This window comes from Protomyctophum bolini (assembly GCF_963924005.1).
Source record: "Protomyctophum bolini genome assembly, chromosome: 24".
NCBI classification, from domain to species: Eukaryota; Metazoa; Chordata; class Actinopteri; order Myctophiformes; family Myctophidae; genus Protomyctophum; species Protomyctophum bolini.
Window position 1 is genome coordinate 24,919,856 of NC_137885.1, and position 20,640 is coordinate 24,940,495.

Below are 20,640 nucleotides of genomic sequence, written 5' to 3' on the forward strand. Positions count from 1 at the left end.
GAGAGCTCATAAAAGTCTAAACCCTAAGAAACGCTAAAAGAAAGTGAAAGAAATCCGCGGCGATGCATCCCCTGTAATGAGAATCTGGCTCCAACATGGACGGCTATCACATCCGGGGCAGGTGGAAGCGACGCGTTCTGTAAGCTCATAGCGCACATTTCTTTGGTACTGCATGGCGCCACGTTGTGGATTATAGTGGTGGGGCACAAAGTGTTAATGAACTAACGTTCTGTGTGTGTGTGTGTGTGTGTGTGTGTGTGACCAGGTGACCTGCTTGGCTGTCCGTACCGTCACACTCGCGTCGGCGCCCCTTGGGACTTGATCCTTTTCTTTTCACGTGACCACGCCCCTTCCTTCCTTCACATCCAATCCCGCGACATGGAACCCATCAAGGTCCAATCATCTGAGGGCGGCCTGAACGTCACCCTCACCATCAGACTCCTGATGCATGGCAAGGTACAGTACACGCACACACACACGCACGCACGCAACTCTGACAGGGTACGAATGTAACGAACCCGAAAGGGTCTATTTGATTACATTTGGAACTGTTCACAGATATAAAAAAGAAACGGTAAAAACACACGTATGTACTGTACACTCTCATAAGGGTTACAAACTATAATTTTGCTGGGGACCCCCTGGAACTGCCTCAAGGACCCCTGGGGGTGCCCAGACCCCACTTTGGGAACCACTGCTGCAGTGTAGATAGGTGAGAGCTGTCCATGGTGCTGAAGCTATAGTCATGTAGTGTAGTGTAGATAGGTGAGAGCTGTCCATGGTGCTGAAGCTATAGTCATGTATTGTAGTGTAGATAGGTGAGAGCTGTCCATGGTGCTGAAGCTATAGTCATGTATTGTAGTGTAGATAGGTGAGAGCTGTCCATGGTGCTGAAGCTATAGTTATGTATTGTAGTGTAGATAGGTGAGAGCTGTCCATGGTGCTGAAGCTATAGTCATGTATTGTAGTGTAGATAGGTGAGAGCTGTCCATGGTGCTGAAGCTATAGTCATGTAGTGTAGTGTAGATAGGTGAGAGCTGTCCATGGTGCTGAAGCTATAGTTATGTATTGTAGTGTAGATAGGTGAGAGCTGTCCATGGTGCTGAAGCTATAGTCATGTATTGTAGTGTAGATAGGTGAGAGCTGTCCATGGTGCTGAAGCTATAGTTATGTAGTGTAGTGTAGATAGGTGAGAGCTGTCCATGGTGCTGAAGCTATAGTCATGTAGTGTAGTGTAGATAGGTGAGAGCTGTCCATGGTGCTGAAGCTATAGTCATGTATTGTAGTGTAGATAGGTGAGTGCTGTCCATGGTGCTGAAGCTATAGTCATGTATAATGTAGTGTAGATAGGTGAGAGCTGTCCATGGTGCTGAAGCTATAGTCATGTACTGTAGTGTAGATAGGTGAGAGCTGTCCATGGTGCTGAAGCTATAGTCATGTATTGTAGTGTAGATAGGTGAGAGCTGTCCATGGTGCTGAAGCTATAGTCATGTACTGTAGTGTAGATAGGTGAGAGCTGTCCATGGTGCTGAAGCTATAGTCATGTACTGTAGTGTAGATAGGTGAGAGCTGTCCATGGTGCTGAAGCTATAGTCATGTACTGTAGTGTAGATAGGTGAGAGCTGTCCATGGTGCTGAAGCTATAGTTATGTATTGTAGTGTAGATAGGTGAGTGCTGTCCATGGTGCTGAAGCTATAGTTATGTATTGTAGTGTAGATAGGTGAGAGCTGTCCATGGTGCTGAAGCTATAGTTATGTATACTGTAGTGTAGATAGGTGAGAGCTGTCCATGGTGCTGAAGCTATAGTCATGTATTGTAGTGTAGATAGGTGAGAGCTGTCCATGGTGCTGAAGCTATAGTCATGTAGTGTAGTGTAGATATGTGAGTGCTGTCCATGGTGCTGAAGCTATAGTCATGTATTGTAGTGTAGATATGTGAGTGCTGTCCATGGTGCTGAAGCTATAGTTATGTACCGCAGAGGTTCCAACACTTTTTCATGTCAAGGACCCCCAAATTGACACTAATTAGCCCGCGGACCCCCATTTGAAGAGCTATGCCATAAGAGACGATTTATATTGGTTCTATTTGTACACGCTCAGAGTTAAATTAACATTGATTTTACAATATAAATTGGGGGTCCCAGAGATAGAAATGCAATTAAATGGGGGTCCGTAGACTAATGCATGTCAAACTGGGTGGGGGTCCTTGAAATTAAAAAAAGTTAAAAAAATCACTATTAGAGCCGTAAAAATCTTCTCTTTTGGGGGTACTTGGCATAGCTTTTCTAATGGGGGGTCCGCAGGCTAATGAGTGTCGATTGGGGGGTCCTTGACATTAAATGGTTTGGGAACCACTGGCTTACACTACCTTTAACCCATTCTGACCGGGAACCCGTTTTGGTGTTTAGCATCATGTTATGCTTTAGCTATTTAAAAATAGCAGATCTACAAGCTCATAGCGCGCCACCGAGTGGCGCGCTACGAGCTTGTAGGTCTGCCATTTTTTTGAAAAATCGAAGAACGACTGACATTTTTAGAATCTGATCTCAGGTCAGAATGGGTTCATCAGGCCAGTGTGTGTCCAGTGGAAACCTCGTATGAATCTGATCTCAGGTCAGAATGGGTTAAGGCACTACATGTGCCAAAGGAAATAAGGTGGAGGAGGTTCGTGGCCATAACGTCCTCGCTGTCCCACGACCGGGGCCAATTTACCCGTCAGAAGAGAATCAATGCAATAAATGTGACCCTGCTTTTCTCATTCCCTGCGGGCGTGTCGTACTCACGCTTGGTCTTGTTCCCTTTCTGCAGGAGGTCGGGAGCATAATTGGAAAGGTACGTATCGCCGGTGTGAACAAAACAAAACAAAACACCCCCGACGATGGAAAAGGACATCTTTGCTGTGACACATGCAGCGGCTATGCAAGGTTTCATTGATTTTCTTTTTTCTTTCTTTTACAGAAGGGAGAAACGGTGAAGAAAATGCGCGAGGAAGTAAGATCTTTTTCTCTCTCTCTCTCTTTTTGATGGATTGAATGCTATATTAGTCAGGAATGTAAACATCACGTGGTACAGTAAACTAAAAGGATAACACAAAGATACGTTGTGTGGAAGTTCCATTGTGGCCCTATGTATTCAATCCATCGACATGGTGAATTAATACAATAATGCATGTCATCAACAAATTACATTTCACTCCCCTTTTGGTCTCAGGTGTTGTTTTTGTTTGTTTGTTTTTTCAGGCTCTGCATTATAAATGAGCTTATCCACATGACCTGTTCCAACGTTTCTCTTCATTTCTTTCTTAATAAAGTCTTAATAATAAAAGTATTTCCATTTTTCCCATGATGCAGAGCGGTGCCCGCATCAACATCTCGGAGGGGAACTGTCCCGAACGCATCGTCACCATCACGGGGCCGACGGACGCCATCTTCAAGGCCTTCGCCATGATCGCCTACAAGTTTGAGGAGGTACGGGATTATTTGTTTAATCCGCCGTATTGTAATAAATAAAAAGAAACTCTGTCTTTGCCGCGGAGCTAGAGACTAGATGGTTTTGTTTTGATGACGAAACCGGAAATCAACACATGTGCTGTGGGCTGCTAGGGCTTCTGGGAGATTGAGGCCAATGCAAATGAATGGGGTACAACGCCTCATGGAGGCGGGTCTTGTGCTGCGTCTTCCGGGTGCACCAAGATGGTGGGTTGGTGCGATCGGTTCATAACAAACCGAGGAACCTTTTTTCGCCGGATTTTCACGGATCAAAAGCCCAAATAATTCAGCGTATGCTCTAAAGGTAATACAACAATCTCGGCAGCGTAGGGTATTTGATTAAAATGCGGGTTACGCGTTTTAATCAGTCAAACTGTTAACACAATCGGCACCGGGATTTTCTCTAACTACTACAGGTGTCCTGAGCGCAGCTGTCCCACAGTGTGTCTGTAGAGAAGTTATATATTCCCAACCTTCAGCCTGTGCACTACTGGAATTGGCACTGTGAGCTATTTTCCAATGGCCAGAATGTATATGATTTATAATGATTTGTATGATTTATAATCAAAATCTCCAAAGTAATATAGTAACTAACGTTTTCAAATAATCGTAAAGTGAAAGTAAAAGTAAAAGTACAATATTTGGCTCTGATATGCAGTGGAGTAGAAAAGCATTGGACATTGGAAATACTCGAGTAAAAGTACAAATAGGTCAATTGGGATATTCTTCTGTGGAGACTACTACTGCCCATCGAGAGGAACAAGACCTCTCACAGGTCCAGATGTTCTGAGTAGGGACACAGAGGAACAAGACCTCTCACAGGTCCAGTGGAAGCAGCTTGTGTCGCAGATCTGATGACAAATACCTAAAAACTGTACTTAAGTACAGTACTTAAAGAAATATACTTGGTTACCTTACACCACTGGGTAAAGAAACAAAGTGTCTGTCTGAGCCTTAGAGTATATATTAATAGAGACGGCACTGGGAGGAAACCCTGAGGCGAAATGGACATAGTGGCTGAACTTGGTATTGCAGCTCGAGCCAGAGCTGGGCCGTTGACTATCATTGCGCACATTCATGTTATTGGGCCCCTGACACGTGAACGCTATATGGGTTGTATTTTGCATGTCTTAAGTACCAGGTCTTATTCCCTAACTTGAGTAAACTAAAGACCTGGAGGCGTGATCAATGCTCTTTGGCCACTCCAGAATAGCCAAATGGCATTGATCACGCCTCCAGGTCTTTAGTTTACTCAAGTTAGGGAATAAGACCTGGTACTTAAGACACGCAAAATGCAGCCCTATGTTTCATACGTGAACGCACGCAAACGGCGCAATGATAGTCAACGGCCAGAGCGTTCATGTCATTGGGGCAATCCATCCCAGAATGCACTCTGTTCCTACCGGGAAGGAGGAGTGAAATCGCCTCATGCGCTTTTGAGCAACTTAATGCAAGTGGGAACCCCTTTTGGTGTTAGCATTACATTATGCTTTAGCTATTGAAAAATAGCAGATCTACAAGCTCATAGCGCGCCACCGAGTGGCACGCTACGAGCTTGTAGGTCTGCTATTTTTTGAAAAATCGAAGAACGACTGACATAGAAACATAGCTTTTTCATAAAACTGTCAGGATGTAGAAGACATTTCTTTAATCTGATCTCAGGTCAGAATGGGTTAATATATACTCTAAGGTCTGAGCAAGGCTTGATGTGTTTGGTGGTCTCTCCTCAGGACATAATCAACTCCATGAGCAACAGTCCGGCCACGAGCAAACCCCCCGTCACCCTGAGGCTCGTCGTCCCCGCCAGCCAGTGTGGCTCGCTCATCGGCAAAGGGGGCTCCAAAATCAAAGAAATGAGAGAGGTGGGTCTTGTTTTTGTGTCGGTGAAATCAAATGTTGGCTGTGTTGTGTTGTTGAGTTTTTTCAGGAAGTGTCAAGCTGGAAAGGTCTCGTTGGAAAGGTCTCATTCAAAAAGAATAATAATAATAATATTAATAATAGAATGCGCCATCCCTTAGTATAGAGGTGCTGGGTTGGAAAGTGACAGCAGAAAAAAAAAACAAGAATAAACACTCATCTGCTCCAATATAATTTATGACGGCATGACGTCGTCAATAAATTATATTGGAGCAGATGAGTTCGCGGGTTTATTCTTCTTTTTCTAAAAGGTCTCATTCAATGCCAACAACATGGAATTTTGCACCAGAGTTGGACGCAGTGTGAACTTATACAACTGTGAACATTTTAAGGCAAAACGACATGGAGAAGCTGCCGTGTCCCACTTGATTATACTACATTATATACTGTATTATTATTATTATTATTATACTGTCACACAAAAGCATCAAAAGTGGCAGATCCGGCCTGGGCCGTGGCTCAGCGGTCCAGGCACCTTGGCTGGTAATACAGTCTGGCAGTGTGCCGTGGGTTCGACTACCAATCCCGACAGCCTTTACTGCATGTCACCCTCCCCCCCATCTCTCTCCCCATTTCCTGTCAGCCTATACTGTCTGTCTCTCCATAAGAAATATAAAATAAAGGCGAAAGCCACACAAAAAAAAACATTTAAAAGTGGCAGATCCACAATTCGAGCTTGCTACGTTTGCTACTTTTGGGGCGGCGGTGGCTCAGGGGGGGAGTGACCGGATGGTGACCGCAAGGTCGCCAGTTCGAACCCGGGCTCCCTCAGAGTTAGTGTAGAAGTGTCCTTGAGCAAGACACTGAACCCCTAATTGCTCCCGATGTGCAGGTTGGTGCCTTGCATGGTATCCTCTGGCATCGGTGTGTGAATGGGTGAATGTAATGCACAATCTATGTAAAGCGCCTTGGATAAAGGTATTATATATAAATGCACCATTTACCATTTTTTTATTTGAATCCTGAAAAGGTTTTGAACAGTTTTGAACATAATATGAGGGGTTCTCACCCAACATTCAATTTCAGTTGAAGATGTTAAAATAAATCGTATTGTAAATGGTAAATGATGCATTTATATAGCGCCTTTATCCAAGGCGCTTTACATCGTGTGCATTACATTCACACACACACACACACACACACACACACACACACACACACACACACGCACACACGCACACACACACTGGTTGCAGCGGAAACCATGCAAGGTACCAACCAGCACAACGGGAGCAATTTGTGGTTCAGTGTATTGCCCAAGGACACTTCGACATGTAGGCAGGAGAAGCCAGGATTCGAACCGCCGACCCATGGATCATTGGACGACCTGCTCTACCTCCTGAGCCACAGTCGCCCTAGCATTAATAAAATAATTGTGGAGATACTTATGTGGCCTAATGGGAGTCTGCACAAGACATTTGACACTGATCGGTGGAGCCGTCTGTGTAGCATTAGACATGCAAACCCTCTCATAGACAAACAGACTTCTCCAGATCGCTATAGTTACACGTCCTATCAATTTATGCATTTTACTACAAGCCGCTATAACAATCACATTACCCCCAAGAGATCCTTAAAAGTTATACATCTCAATCTTGCAGGCTTATCTTATAATGATTACATCGACCTTGCTTGTGTTAGATTGAAGGTCCTTTTGTAAATCATTCAAAGCAACACTTCAACTAAATGACGCAGCAGGCAATACATCATATTTTTAGGGGGGGATGGGAACGCCTAATGGTCAGAATGTACTTCGTTTGAAGTACCGAATGAAAGACTTGATCTGACGTGGAACTCGGGTTTTGTCAGGTCAATCTTTTATTCCCTACTCTCGTATCGTAAACGCCTAACTTGATCAGTATATAGCAGCGTCAAAGAAAAACATCAAAAGTGGCAGCAGTGGTGGAAAAGATCTATCCGTCCATCTATCTACTCATTGTACCAAAAGTAGAAAGTATACTCATTATGCAGCAGGTACAATTTCAACTTTTCAAACGTTTAAAGATCTTTTGAAAATAGCAGATCTACAAGCCCACAATGTTCCGCCATGTGCCGCATTGCGAGCTTGTAGATCGGCTACTTTCAAATGGCCGAAACGTATATATAGGGCTGAAGTGGTGAATGTATGTTTTGTAACAAGTAATTTGAATCTACAAAGTAACTAAAGTTTTCAAATACATGTGGTGGAGTAAAAGTACAATATCTGGCTCTGAGATGTAGTGGAGTATAGAAGCAAAAGTATTGGATATTGGAAATACTCAAGTCAAGTACAAATACCTCAATTGTACTACCGGTAAGTACAGCACTTAGCACTGGCGCTGCTATTTACGACATGTGTTTAATCCGCCGTATTGTAATAAATAAAAAGAAACTCTGTCTTCGCCGCGGAGCTGGAGACTAGATGGTTTCGTTTTGATTACGAAACCGGAAATCAACACATGCTGTGTGGGCTGCTAGGGCTTCTGGGAAATTGAGGCCAATGCAAATGAATGGACTACAACTCCTCATGGAGGAGGGTCTTGTGCTGCGATCGGATCATAACAAACGGGGGAAGCTTTTTTCGCCGGATCAAAAGCCCAAATAATTCAGCGTAAGCTCTAAAGGTAATACAACAATCTCGGCAGCGTAGGGTATTTGATTAAAATGCGGGTTAGGCGTTTAAATCAGTCAAACTGTTAAGACATGCCCAAATGCTGCCACCCCACGACTCTGATGAAACGTTAGTCGTTTTTGTATACTTATAGCACCTATAATAAAAGGCTCTAAATGTCCGTGCTGCTCCAGTCTCTTGTCCTTATGCAACTCTTCTTGGTGTTACTGTGCGTGTTGTGAGTCATAATGATCTAACCTCCTCTCCTCTGTCCAGTCGACAGGCGCTCAGGTCCAGGTTGCAGGCGACATGCTGCCTAACTCCACGGAGCGTGCGGTCACCATCTCGGGGGCCCCAGAAGCCATCATCCAGTGTGTCAAGCAGATATGTGTGGTGATGCTGGAGGTACGCTTCTTTTGGACAGGGCTATAAGATAAGAATCAAAGAAAAGAAGATGGAAAAACAACATTATTATCCCTAAATGATTCAGATTCACTCTATTGTCCCTTAGATGCAATGTTTAGGTATGAGAGAATAGCTGAGAATACAGCCGAAATACAATAACTAGAATAAAACATGATCATAAGAACAAGAATAACAGCCAAAGAAAGTGCATAGTACAGAGTACCGAGAGAGTTATTTACATGTGTGTGCGTGCGTGCGTGCGTGCGTGCGGCCAAAACCTTTTCACTGAAACATGCACGGCTGATTATTACACTCTAATCAGCTGTGCATGATCTCGTGACCTCAAATACAACAGAAACATAGAAAGGTAGACGCCTCTTTCGGCTCCGGAGCGCCTGTAACTCGAGAAGAGGCGTGCTTCCGTGACACACATGGAAATGTCAATGAAAAGGCAATGTAAAAACGTGTGTTTTCTCATCATGCCAATGAAGTTCCTTTGGATTGTATATAAATCCTGGAAAAGACGCGCTGCTATTGGCCAGTAGTCAACTTGAGTGGCAGCGAGTCTGCGTGTCTTCCACAGTTCCGCTCGACTTCCCTGCCTTACTGTGCGATACAGGTCGCTCCAATGAACTGCAGCAGCCAATGAGGTCGCTCCAGTGAACTGCAGCGGCCAATGAGGTCGCTCCAATGAACTGCAGCGGCCAATGAGGCGTCTAGGTTTTTAACGCTATGAAATGCAAGGCCTCAAACGAGGCGAGGCGTTGTGAGCTTGTATAGACTATTGTAAAAGTAATTAAATTACATTTCCATAACTTTAGAAATGTGCAGATACCCTGCATACATGTGTGCATGTTTGTTTACTGTTAAACAAATGATAATATAAGCAAATCATCTGGGGACCCCACTTGTGCAGGTTTTAACACTGTGTAATGTGATGTACTGCAGTGTGTGTGTGTGTGTGTGTGTGTGTGTGTGTGCGCCACTCACAGGTTCTCCGAGAGTCACTGACCCTCTGTAACGTTCACTTCTGTTCACCTCTTTTACTCTCTTCTTTCTTTCCTTAAAAACTCACTCACTTTTTTTCTTCTCTTGTTCCCCCTCTTACTTCTTATCGTTTTAATTTCCCTCTATCGTTTTGTTCTTCTGGCACGTACTTTTAACGCCAACGCCTAATTTACGTTCCGTCCTACGAAGGCGTCGCGCGCGGAAATACCGCATTTACAAGCCCGCCGCAAGGCATCGCACTCGCTTGTAAATCGCCTATTCCCGGCAACGCGCAACACCGGCGTTCGGTGAAGCATGAATCAGGCTTAACAACACTTCTTCTCCACGTCTCTCTACCGACCGACCCACCACCCCACCCCCGCCCGCCCGCCTTCGCACTTCTGTTCACCTCTTAAGGCCTATTCATAGTCCCCGGTTTCGGTGAAGAGGTGACCACCGAAAACTACAACATAACGTCACACCCGCGGTATATAGTCACCGCTCACACACAACACAAGTCACACAACACAACACGTCTCTCTGTTTTTACTAAACCACCGTTTCGGTGGTCACCACTTCACCGAAAACTAGTCCACGAATAGGCCTTTATTCTCTTCTTTCTTTCCTTAAAAACTCACTCACTTTTTTCTTCTCTTGTTCCCTCCTCTCACTTCCGTTTTAATTTCCACCCCCCGCCTCCTGCTCTGCTCCCGTCCCCCACAACCCCCCGGCCCATCCCCCCTTCCCCCCCCCACCAGTCCCCACCGAAAGGTGCCACCATCCCCTACCGTCCCAAGCCGGCCTCCACCCCTGTCATTTTTTCAGGTGGCCAGGTACGGGCCGACCCGCTGGGGGCTTCCACGGCCAACCTCAGCCTCCTACTGCAGCACCAAGCAATGCCTGTTAGTATCACAATATGATCTATTGTATCTATGGTATTACCAAGCAATGCCTGTTAGTATCACAATGTGCAGGTTTTGGAACACTAAGGGCCCCTTTTCCACCGGTTGGTTCCCAGTGGGAACCGGTTCAGTTCTTTTTGGTTTTTAGTCCATGAGCCAGAGCTCCAAAATGTAAACGTTAATTATGAATTGAGTGGGCAAAACCATACCTATATTAGATTGTTATCACCATGAAACTTCCCCAATTGAGTACTTACACGAAGACAATGATTTATTGTATTACAAATTTTACATTTTTAAATATGCAAATGAGGCATTATGTAGGAAAATATGCAAAATAGTCGAAAATATGATAAAGCTACTACTGTGGAAGGGTTATCATGTATTCATTTACTTGTATTGATCCTATAAACAATTTAATATAGGGTATAGTTTCCCACCAATTTTAGAGCTCTGGCTCATGGACTAAAAACCGAAAAGAACTGAAGCGGTTCCCATTGGGAACCAACCGGTGGAAAAGAACTGAAGCGGTTCCCATTGGGAACCAACCGGTGGAAAAGGGGTCTTAGCCTCCCTCACCCCCTCTCCCCGGTTCTGTACTCACTCACTACTTCGCTGCCGTTAGTGTCACGTCAAGGTTTTTAAGGTTTTCTGAGCTCAATTGCACCCAAAAAAAAAAAAAAACTTTTGAACATGTCTGTGTTCTGGGATTTTCTGGCTCAAACACGTGCTCTGATTTCCCTGTGGACTGTAAATCCTCATATGACATTACAATTTGCCAGCAGATGTCACTGTTGAGGCCTTTTTTTGCCTGATTTTATTGCAGCCCCCCCCCCAGGCCACAGAAAACCCACTGAATGTTCAAAGTTCCAGGTTGTGTGGGTGTAATTGAGGTTATACAAACTAAATAAATGAAAATGAATGTCATGGCCGGGGTGCACCTGATGGAGGGGGAAGGAACTGGTCGGAATAACGTGTTCCTTCCACGCGCTATGTCCGGCCGGGGGAAACTCCCCCGTCAGGTGAAAAGAAGCAGCTTGGACTCCTCATGCATAGAAGGAAGCATGAGGTCAGTCCGCTGTCAGTCCGCAGTCCTCTGCCCCCCATGTTGGCAGAGGAAGTGTAGAGCCCAGGATTACATTAGATAATTGACACTGGGTGAAATAATGGGTTGCAAAATTGTGGGATAAAAAGAAAAAGAAAAAAGAAAATGAATGTCATGAAACCTTTAAACACTTTAGTTTAGCCAAATCCCAATAGGCTACAAATACCTCAAAACTATATAGTACTTAAGTAAATGTATACTGTCTCTAGATGTGCATACAAAGTAGTGTAACTATGACGAATGAGCTTTGACATAGCATAATATGACCATAATAATCTCTCTCTCTGTGTCTCTCTCTCTCTCTGCTGTTCACAGGCCTACACCATCCAAGGACAATATGCCATCCCTCATCCTGACGTGAGTGTTAAAGAGAGCCACGAGGAAGCCCTCTCTCCCTCTCTCTCTCTGTTGTCTAACATTTACACTCGTTCCCATCCTATTAATATTGATATCACCGGGGGCTTTATACAGTATTCCCGCTATAAGAAAACTGCCTGTAGCCTCTATCTATCTATAACTCTTGAGATGACTCACTCTCCGCTGCCTCTACCCTCCCCTCTGTTTGGTATTCAATGGCACACGGGGGGGGGGGGGGGGAGGGGGCTTGAACCCAGGGCTATGCGGTGAACGGCCGGGGGAAACGAGGCAAGAATAATGAAAGACGCGCAGAGAGTCAGGATATTCTTTCTATTATCAACACACAGCGAGCCGAGTGAGGGAATTACAGGGATAGCTATAGGGCATGGTATTAGCCAGGGAGTGTATTAACACATACACCCCTCACCCAAAGCTCAGTGGCTTGTAGTTAGAGTGTCCGCCCTGCATGGGACTGGGAGGTCGGGTTTGATCCCCGGGCCAAGTCATACCAAAGACTCCTGCTTCCCTGCTTGGCACTCGGCATCAAGGGTTAGATTGGGGGCAAGTCCCTGCGACATGCTTATAGCGTCATGTCCAGGGGGTGTTTGTTTTAGGGTACTACTACTAGGTAGTAGCTGAGCTCAAGTGCTCATTCTCACAGAGACACACAGACAGACACACACATTAAAACCTGGGAGCTGACCAGTATACAACCACAGTTTTATATACCGTTGGCCACTAAGCAGCTCCACTGGAGCAGTTGGGGATTCAGTGCCTTGCTCAAGGGCACTTCAGCGGTGTTGGGGTGAGTGATGACCAATCACTTCCCGATCCAGATTTGTCCTGCCCGTCCGGGGAATCGAACCGGCAACCTTTTGGCAACAAGTGCGCTCCTCTATAACCCTTGTACACCAAGCTGCCTCACGCTATACAGAAACATGAGGCTCCTGCCACTATAGGGCCTCATGGCTCGGCAAAGGCTTACTAACTATACTTATTAAAATATAAGTCCATACAACGTTTATATTCACCTCTTCCTCTCTTTCCTGTTCCCCTCTCTCTCTCTCTCTCTCTCTCTCTCTCTGTATCTCTCTCTCTCTCTGTCTCTCTCTCTCTCTCGGTTCTCCTTCAACCTGTCTTGTGTTGTTACTCGTCCTCGGATCTACTTACCGTACTCTGGTAGTGTTTCTGAGTGAGAACCGACCGTGTGTATGCGTGTGTGTGTGTGTGTGTGTGTGTGTACAGTATGTATCAGTGTGTATGCGTGCCCATGCGTATGTGTGCTCGCGAGCGTGTGTTTGTGTGTGTGTGTGCGCACACGTGCGTGTATACCTTTTGTTTTAACGATGACCTCATAGCGCTACTGCTGTCAACCTCCCTCCTCTCCTCCTCCCCCCTCAGCAGTTGAGCAAGCTCCACCAGTTGGCTATGCAGCAAACCCCCTTTACCCCCCTTGGACAGACCACCCCTGCCTTCCCTGGTACGTACCTCTCTTCCACCACCACCACCACCTACACAACCCTCTCTTACCTACACAACCACCACCCTCTCTTACCTACACAACCACCACCCTCTCTTACCGAAGCTCCTCTCTTCTCGTTTTTACCCGACTATGGAGACATACTGTACACACTCTCTTCCTCCTTTTTTATTTCAGCTGGCTCTGTCTCTCTGTCTCTGTCTCTCTCTCTCTGCTGACAAGAGTTTCATTCCAAAATGAGTTGATCAAAAGGCCCCGCTCCTTTTCCACCAACATTACTTTGGTTCTATAGAACTATGGCAGTGCCGTTCCAACATTTTTTGGAACCGGCTTGTTGGTGCTTTCTATAGCCGGTTCCGGCTCGCGTTTCCGCCACCCCAAAATTGAACCGGAGCTTTTGTACTTTTGTCACTGATGTGCTAAATGTTCCCCGAACGCCAAATATTGGAAAGAAGAATTAAGGATACGTCATACACTGCGGCCGCCCCTGAGCCTTATGTGGGCCGTTGCACAACACAAACAACACAGACACAGACGGAAGTAAACAGTATCCACGTGTTTAGACGATACCTGCTGCGAGCGTTTGTGCCATGATTGCAGATGGCATTATGTTCACTATTCCGTCTTCCAACCTACTGCCGACACGCCAGTATATGTCGTCACGGTTCACACAAGATTAACCACCAACTTTGTGGTTCCCGTTCTGAATTCTTACCATTAGGGAAAACTACACATTTTCAGTTGAAACACTCGCGGGAAGCAGGGCCGGCCGGCCCTCCCATCAAGCAGAACAGGCAGTTGCATAGGGCATTATGAGGGGAGAGGGGGGGGCATCCACCAAAACACAGTGCTTTAGAACACAAGGGGGCCATGGTGGGGGCATCCTGCCTAGGGCACCAAATTGCTCAGCTGGCGGGAAGACAGAACAGAACCGGTCGAAAAGGTGCCCATAAGAGCGAAAGCAAAAGAGTGAGCGAGAATGTCAGTGATGAGGCAACTTTCTACCGACGACATCCTCTATTTTGTGCGGAAGTCTTTTTATTTAACCTTTATTTAACCAGTAAAAAAAACATTGAGACTGCGTCTCTTTTTCAAGTGGGAACTGGCCAAGCGGCAGCATCCATAATTACACTTTAAAACGCTACATTGTACATGTCAACTTTTACAACAGCCAAATAATAAATCCATGAACAATACCTCCAGAAGCCTATAGAATATAAACAACAATAGTACACTAACAATAACCGGGTACAAGAAAAAGTCTACAGACTAGAGAATGCGAAAATGATTCCCTCCCACGCGCATGACACGCACACTCGTGCATGCGCACGCATATATGCGTTATATATATATATATATATATATATATATATATATATATACACACACACATACGCGTCTATTGAAATGAACATTCTCGCTATATGATCTTGCTACCCCCCAGGCCCATCTTCCTGCGTTTCAGAAACGGCCAGCTCGGACGGTTAGTGGATGGTACACAAATTCGATTCGAATTTTGGCAGAGGGCATATACTATAGCCTATACCTGTATATTCATAGAATATACACTACTGGAAGTTCAGTCAGACATGACTCACGAATAGATTTAACCAATATTTATTATAGAAATTAGAATACAAGTGTGCATATAATATTTCATTTTGGCGTTCGGCTCTGCCACATTTTTCTCCCTGCTCGGCACAATCATATAATATTTCATCTTGGCGTTCGGCTCTGCTACATTTTTCTCCCTGCTCGGCACAATCAAACACCATCATTAAACATTAAGAGCAGGAAGATAGATATACATTACAGTACATGTATGCGCCCTTGAACACGGCATGAACCCCTCGAGTATAATCTGACTGAACTAACTCTGCAAACTACGCATCATTTAAAGCTATAGTTGTTAAAGCTAAAAGACTATAACATAAAGCTTAGTTGTTAAAACTAAAACTAAATGGATGTAGAGCATGAACTCTTGTCTTCTTCTTCCTACACTTCTTCAAATTCTTCTTCTTCTAAATGTTCTTCATCTTCTTCATCTTCTTCTTCTTGTGTTTTTCCTCCTGATGGCTCGTTTGGTGCCCTGTGCCATGTGACATGGCCTTCTGGTGGTGGTCTTCTCTTGTTGACGTTGAGGTTTTCTTATATACTTTCATTTTCGTCATTATTTTTTTTTTCGTCTCCTGTGATTTATTTTCACTTCTTTATATCTTCAATTAAAAATGTCCCCTTATTTATAGCATACATTTTTATATGATTTTTTTTTTTTCGTGATGCAAAATGTCTCAACGTTATTTTTATTTTTTTTCCCTTCAATAAGTAGGAGATGAGCTGTTGCGATCGTCGAGGTCGGGGTAGAAACATCAAATAAATGTCCAAAACTGTTTCAAAGTAGCAGATCAAAGCGCCTCGCTATACATGCCGCGTTTTGAGCTTGCAGATCTGCTATACTTTGCTACTTTGATGCTTTTGTGCAATGCTGTAGTGTGTAGTATAATCACGTAGGTAGGGTGTCGTTTAATTGTTTACAAAACAACACAAAAGTTAGAATCTGGAGCTGAGAGTTTTCTGCTCGACGGTGACGATAGGCGGTGAGAAGTGAGGTTCTGCTTCCGACCCAGTGGTGGACCGCAGCCAATCTGCCCCCGGGCCGGGGCGCTGTGATGCTATTAGCTAAAAGCCATGAAGAAGAGCCCCTTTGACTTGAAAACACTGCAACCCACGCTGGCCTTTTTTTTTCTTTTTCTGGCCAAAACTCAAGTGCATTAAATTAAATGTGGTCCATCCAACGGTGTTCCAAAACTCTTCTGTCCCTCTCTGCTGTCTCTCCCTCTCGCTCTCTCTGCTGTCTCTCGCTGTCTCTCTCTCTCTCTCTCTCCCCCCAACCCTCTGTCGGTGACAGCAGCAGGTTTGGATGCCAGTAACCAGGCCAGTACTCATGAACTCTCCATTCCCAATGATGTGAGTACTTCGTGCTGTTGTTGTTGTTACACACACAGCACATTTCGGCAATTTGAAAAATAGCTGATCTATACAAGCTGTTTTCAAAAGATTTGTATGCATTTGACTTGAAACTACACAACTTGAAACTAGGATACACTTTTATCGTTCCCGATCCGTACCGATACTGAATGAAAAAATGAAAATGACTTATTTTATCTTGTGTTGTTAATAGCAGACTCCTCACTCAAAATGTGCACTTGCAGTTTGGGGGCAACTCCAAAGCAAAACTCCACATGCCCCAACTTATTATTGACCTGCCATAGTGTCGACCCCTTTACACCCCTGTTTTCGGATCGGTGGTTAGACTGGCATATTAGCCGATACCGATATGACCCGATATGTCCAAAAAGAGCCGATAGGAACCAATACTTTTCCTATACAGGAACCTGCCTGAGGAAGGTCGCAAGACCCAAACGTTGCTCAATAAAATGCTCTGAACTAGCAAGTGGCAGTGTGCGGATGTCCCTCCTTTCACAGCCTATACAGCATCAGGACAGCTCTACTTGAAACGGGACATTCTGCATAATGAGCACTTTTATTTTTGGCATTTTTAAGTAGCCCTGTACATTTCGATGCCAATACTCTTGTACTTTTACTCAAGTACATTTTGAATTCCGGATTTTTTTTACTTGTAACAGAGTATTTCCACATCGCAACATTGATACTTTTATACTCAAGTAAAAAAAAAAAACAACAACATTTGAGTACTTTTTTCCACCACTGCCCATGCATGCACGCTCCCTGACCGCGCTAACGTCCCGCCGCCGTTTCCTTCCCAGCTAATAGGCTGCATAATCGGGCGCCAGGGCACCAAAATCAACGAGATCCGCCAGATGTCTGGGGCGCAGATCAAAATTGCTAACGCCATGGAAGGGTCGTCGGAGCGCCAGATCACCATCACGGGAACCCCCGCCAACATCAGCCTGGCACAGTACCTCATCAACGCAAGGTCAGTCACGAGATGTGCATGTTTTTTAGTTTTTTACGGTAAATGTTATAGAAACGGTGCATTTATACGGCGCCTTTATCCAAAGTATAGGGATGGGAATTATCCATAAATGAATTCATTGATAATCGTTACGTTTTGATAACCTTATATCGATTAACCCATTTTGGGGCGGGAACCCCTTTTGGTGTTTTGAGCATTGTGTTATATATTAGCTATTGAAAAATAGCTCATATAGCGCGCCACAGAGTGGCGTGGTATATGAGCTTGTAGGACTGCTATTTTTTTACATGAAAATGTTTGAGAACCACTGACATAGAAACACGAGGTTTTTCAGAAAACTGTCAGGATTTAGAAAGCATTTATATAATCGTCCTCAGGTCTAAATGGGTTAACCGGGTTAGTTGATAAGCGGCGTTTTCTTTAGTCGACTAGTAAACTATAGGCAACTAGTAAAAATCAGCCCTCCCTCCCTGCCCTCCCTGCCTCCCCGTGCAGGTTCCGAGATGTGGCGGCCATGTGGAACGACCCATCCTCCATGACCACATCCTGAGTTCCCTCTCTTAACAACAACTGGCTCTCCTGCGCGCGGCCCTTTCCACCGACCCGACCAACGGACAGACAACCCCAACCAAGACCTACGGACACTGGCTCTGGCTCTCTGAAAGAAAAGAATCTAAATAAATCTAAAAAAATACAACAAATACACAACAAAAAATACCACCCCACACGCACACACACACACACGCTTAAAGACTGTTCCCCGCCACCTTCTTCTACAACAGGAAGGTGGGCGGGGCTACTAGTAGGCTGGCGCCTGTTTCTTTCAGAGGGCCATAAATATGTATAATCTCAGTTGATTAGGTTTCTTTTTTTTTGTTGTTTTTGTTTAGAGAACTGTTAAAAGCATGTTGAATGTTTATTATGGAAAAAAAATGTTTCTTTCTTTCTCTTTCTTTCTTTCACCTCTCTCTCTCTCTCTCTTTCTCTATCTCTGTCAGTGCTGCGTCATAGAACATCAGTAACCATTTTAAAAGTATATATTTAAGAAGAAGAAAAAAAAAAGTCATTGTTTTAAGATTGACCATTTTTGTAGAGCGTAGTTCATCTTATTCTTATCTTATTATCGTTAACCCATTCTGACCGGGAACCCGTTTTGGTGTTCAGCATCATGTTATGCTTTAGCTATTGAAAAATAGCAGATCTACAAGCTCATAGCGCGCCACCGAGTGGCGCGATACGAGCTTGTAGGTCTGCTATTTTTGAAAAATTCGAAGAACGACTGACATTTTTAGAATCTGATCTCAGGTCAGAATGGGTTCATCAGACCAGTGTGTGTCCAGTGGAAACCTCGTATGAATCTGATCTCAGGTCAGAATGGGTTAACAGCTGCTCAGTGATGCCATCGGCTGGATTGTGTGGTGGGATGTAGCCGACATACACCTTTCTATGAGATCCTTGGGATCTCAAAAAATTTATTTGGAATTGTATACACGCTTTTTTGAGTGCGACTCACACCTTTTGTCTACTTTCAGAATGGTATATATATATATATCCGATCTCTAACCTTTTACTCTTTTTTTGCTGCATCACATGACCCTTTATAAGCCAGTGGTTCTCACCGTGGGGGTCCGGGGACCCTCGGTGTTCCAAACCAGAGCCTTTCACCGGTAGGTAACCCTGCGAGAGTTCTGATCCACAAGGCCCCCTTTTGGTTCCATTTGTATATACTCTAAGGCCCCATTTCCTCCGTTCTAGCACTGGTTCTGTTCTAGATTATTGGAACCTTGGTGCTTTTCACAGAACCGGACGCAAACCATGCTTCCATTCCTGGGAAAAGCATTAGTCCCCATAGGTTTGATTCCATAGGCCTGGCCATGGCAGCAATGTGTCGAATTTGACCGGTCGCAGTGCCAAAAGGAGTTATTTCTGAACCAATTAAATGTTTGTGGAAACACTCTGGCCCTTCTTCCAACAAAATAACTTTGGTTCTATAGAACTGGCTCTGTTCTAAATTCTTCTAACGTTTTGGTGTTTTCACAGAACCGGCGGCCATTTTTTATTTTTTTTGTTCCAGTTCCGAACCAACTTTTAGGGTTCTGAACCAATTCATTTCCAGTGGAAACACTCTGAACTGGTTCAATATTAGGCGGGGAAAAAACATCAACCACAGTGGAAAAGGGTCCTGAGAGGTGGGCGGGGAACAGTACGAAAACCAGTTCAAACCCAAACCAAACCAAAAGGGTCCTGAGAGACTGGTTAAAAATTAGGTGGGGGAAACAGTACGGAAACCAGTTCAAACCCAAACCAAACCAAAAGGGGACTGAAGAGTTACCGAGGGGTCCTTCAAAATTAAAAAAGTTTGAGAACCACTGTTTTTTTTTAAGCCAATGGTATCACTCCTAGAGCCACCCGTCTTCATGTTTATTTCCTCTATTTAACATTATTGCTTATATTGCATGTGTTTCGGTGATGTAAAGGTTGCGTATTTGAGTAAGCCTGTTCAGTGTGTATGTGTTCCTTATGATGTCATTGCGTCTTCGTGCTCCAAAACTTTTCCACGTATAAGCGTTTCTTTCGACACTTTTCTTTGGCCGTTCACACGTCACAAGTCCTGCTCCCTCCCCCAGATGAGATCTTTTTTTTCCCGACATAGGCCCCCCTTACGTATTATGGCAACAGTGATTATTATTAGCATAGATGCATGAATGGAAATTAGTGACACGAAAAAAAAAACAGAAAAAGAAAAACAGCAGCTATACCACTGTATCTATGATTGAAAACAAAAAAATGATTGTTTACTAACTCATAAGTAGGATATAACGTTATTTTGTACAATGACTAGTGTGGCTTTTTAAAGCACATTCAGTCGGCTACGCGGCGCTCATGCAATAGATTCTACACTTTTACGGTTTCTTCCGGAACCACCTCCGTGTGCGGGAGGAACACCTGTCGAAATTGAAACGACAAATGCCCCCCGATATTACCCGCTCTTATAGGGGTGCAAACGCTGTAGTGTATGCTGCTGGAGGGGGGGGGGGGGGGTGGATGGATGCCGGTGGGGGGGGGGGGTGGGGGGGGTGGGATGAGAGCGGCGCTGTACAGGGGTCATCACCATGTTGACTTGTGGTGGACGAGACAATTGTCAAAATATTTTTTTGCCTGTGAATGCCCTGAATGACCGTATATAACAGGTCTGTAACTGTTCAACTGGAACCAAATGGACACTAAGGGTCCACTTGGTTCCATTTAACTCACTCAGAGTTACTCAGCGGGCCCTTGCAAATGAAACATTTCTGAAGAAAACCTGGAAACTTGACAGCAATTGGACCTGATGAACAAAATAAACAGATTATAATAATCGTGCGTGTGAAAAAGAAAATCTCAAATTTGCCAAAGACAATAGCCACGTGGACGTGCAGTACGGACAGGTTGATGACCCCTGCGCTGAGGC

General features: G+C 44.6%; 1 protein-coding gene across 2 annotated transcripts; it reads left to right on the forward strand.

Moving 5' to 3' along the window:
• Positions 1–378: 378 nt before the first annotated feature.
• On the forward strand, positions 379–17,739 carry LOC308311387 (poly(rC)-binding protein 3-like; the record flags this gene model as incomplete). Of its 2 annotated transcripts, none has more annotated exons than XM_080758071.1 (12): positions 379–456; positions 2,809–2,832; positions 2,959–2,991; positions 3,351–3,467; positions 5,219–5,350; positions 8,272–8,400; positions 10,146–10,289; positions 11,710–11,751; positions 13,156–13,231; positions 16,146–16,198; positions 17,020–17,189; positions 17,685–17,739. In XM_080758071.1, the coding sequence occupies 12 exons, from the start codon at positions 379–381 to the stop codon at positions 17,737–17,739; spliced, it is 1,053 nt and encodes a 350-aa protein (XP_080614197.1). The 2 variants fall into 2 exon arrangements, with proteins under 2 accessions (XP_080614197.1, XP_080614198.1); XM_080758072.1 differs by having other exon boundaries at positions 10,146–10,220; positions 13,153–13,231.
• Between the last annotated feature and the right edge of the window lie 2,901 nt (positions 17,740–20,640).